This window comes from Gadus chalcogrammus, chromosome 1 (assembly GCF_026213295.1).
Source record: "Gadus chalcogrammus isolate NIFS_2021 chromosome 1, NIFS_Gcha_1.0, whole genome shotgun sequence".
Classification (NCBI taxonomy): Eukaryota; Metazoa; Chordata; class Actinopteri; order Gadiformes; family Gadidae; genus Gadus; species Gadus chalcogrammus.
In genome coordinates, this window is record NC_079412.1 from 21,572,864 (window position 1) to 21,575,363 (window position 2,500).

The 2,500-nt window shown below is 48.6% G+C and overlaps 1 protein-coding gene across 1 annotated transcript in view; it reads right to left on the minus strand.

Moving 5' to 3' along the window:
• LOC130386713 (inositol 1,4,5-trisphosphate receptor type 3-like) overlaps nt 1-2,500 on the minus strand; it is a 35,278-nt gene that overhangs the window by 18,137 nt on the left and 14,641 nt on the right. Inside the window, exons 25-29 of the mRNA XM_056595734.1 lie at nt 2,354-2,476; nt 1,774-1,974; nt 1,325-1,440; nt 439-574; nt 57-182 (exon numbers count right to left, since the gene is read on the minus strand). Coding sequence (XP_056451709.1) covers nt 57-182; nt 439-574; nt 1,325-1,440; nt 1,774-1,974; nt 2,354-2,476 — 702 coding nt within the window. The remainder of the gene's footprint in view (nt 1-56; nt 183-438; nt 575-1,324; nt 1,441-1,773; nt 1,975-2,353; nt 2,477-2,500) is intronic.

Below are 2,500 nucleotides of genomic sequence, written 5' to 3' on the forward strand. Positions count from 1 at the left end.
GGGTGGAAAGGGGAGGAGGACCGAGGGGAGGAGGAGCTATCTCCAGCAGGACCTACCCTGGCCATGTCCACGGTGAAGTCCTCGAAGAGCTGCCAGATGTGGTTGGAGGTGTAGATCTCCTTCATCTCAACCTCAGTGTCCACGTAGCAGTGGTTCACAAAGTTCACGTAGGCTACCTTCACCTGGAAACACAGACATCTAGATCTAGATCCATGCATGTAGATAGATCTAGATCTATCAATAGATCTAACCAGAGAGAGAGAGAGAGAGAGAGAGAGAGAGAGAGAGAGAAAGAGAGAGAGAGAGAGAGAGAGAGGGAGAGAGAGAGAGAGAGAGAGAGAGACAGATATCTATATCTCAACATATCTATAGACATATATCTATATGTATTTATGTGTATATAGATTTATATAAGTATTTTCTTATCTATCAGTCCACCTCTGTAATGCAGTCGTCGTGGGTGACCACTCGGACCACGTCCTCTAGGGGCAGCAGAGAGGTGCACTTGATCTCCGTGTAAACATTCTTCCCCTCCGCACACGCAGCCAGCAGCTCCACCAGAGAGATGTGGTACCTAGAGGGACAGACAGGTGGAGAGACAGACAGGATGAGAGACAGACAGGATGAGAGTCAGACAGACGGGTCGAGGGACAGACAGGTAGCAGCTCTACCAGGGAGATGTAGTATCTGGAGAGACAGACAGGTATGGAGACAGACAGGCAGGTGGAGAGAGAGACAGGATGAACCACAAACAGGCAGAGAGACAGGTAGAGAGAGAGACACCAGAAAGGTGTTCAGGTTGAACATATTCTTCATATTCTTCGAGTGTCTTCAATGTAAAGTGAAAGGTCTGAACATGATGATCAGCTGGACTCAGGGAGTGGCTCTCTACGCATTCACTCTCCAGCCAGACTCTGTACACAGGGACTAGACTCTGCAAATACACTCTAGTCAAACCAAAGGCGCAAAACACATGCAAAGCAGAGTGAATTAATATTCAAATGTTCAACCACGCATGGAGTCACACCAAACACCAACAGACCCAACCGAAACCCTCACAGAGCTATCTGATGCTCTCAGACCGCTCTCCCTATGCTCATGGCCTTAAGGAGTCAGGGGTCATCGGACACTAGGGGGCCTACAGGTTGGGGTCAGGGGTCACCTGACTCTAATAACAATAATAATAGGTAGGGGTCAGGGGTCACCTGGCTTCAGAAGCTCAGAACACCCTCCTCCTTAACCTTGGGCTGAGGGGGAGGGTGTTCAGGGGGGCTAGCCAATAGGCTGAAGGGGAAGGTGTGACCCGGTGGGTTACCGTGGTTACCTGAGGGGGCTGTTCTCACTGACTCCCTCCCTGCTCTCGGCCATCAGATCCAACATGGTGGCGAAGGACGTCTTGTCGTTGTAGAAAACCACAACCTCCTCTCCAGCGTTGGTGAGCTGGGGACAGACGGACAGGCAGACAGACAGCGAGAGAGTTAATAATATAATTATTCCTTGTATACATAATACAGTACAGTATTAGTAATGATGCTAAATGCTAAAAGTATAATATTAGTTCCTAGGCCACTACAGTAAAAATAATGAGCCTCAGCTTCATGGGAGGAGCCCCAACAGCGTGGGAGGAGCCCGAGCAGCAGGGGAGGAGCTCCAACTGCGTGGGAGGAGCCTGAACAGCGGGGGAGGAGCCCTAGCAGCGGGGGAGGAGCCCCAGCAGCATGGGAGGAGCCCGAGCAGCGTTGGAACACAGTTATTGGCGCACACGAGCCTCACCTCGGTCATGATCATGTCCTGGCACTTCTTGACGTACTTCCCCTCCGCCTTGATGATGGTGTGCAGGAAGTTGAGGTACTGTACGTGTCGCCCGTGGGTGGCCAGGCAGTGGATGAAGTGACCCAGCACCCCCTCGGAGATCTCACTGCACAGCTGGTAGTTGTTATTGAAGATGTGCTGCACCGTCTCCGCCTCCAGCAGCTACAGACAGCAATACACATTACATCATATATTACATATTACATAACATATTACATTACATATTACATATGACATAACACATTACATTATGTGTTAGATATTACATTACATTTTACATATTCCATTACATATTCCATTATATATTACATATTACATAACATATTACAATATATATAACATATTAGATTACATATTACATATAACCCATGACACGTAATATATTACATATTGCGTTACATATTACATATTAGAGTACAGTTAGCCCTGATCTAGAGAGCAGCTAGTCCTTGTCTAGAGATCAGTTAGCCCTGGTCTAGAGAACAGTTAGCCCTGGCCTAGAGAACCCTGGTCTAGAGGACCCTGGTCTAAAGAACGTTACCCCAGGGTTGAGGAAGAGGTTGAGGTTCTTGTGCAGCAGGGCTTGGTTCTCCTGGTTCCCCATGCAGAACTTCTGCAGGAAGACGTGTGTGTGGCGGATTATCACCTGCATCTTCGCGTCGTTCTGCAGGGGAAGAGATAGATGGAG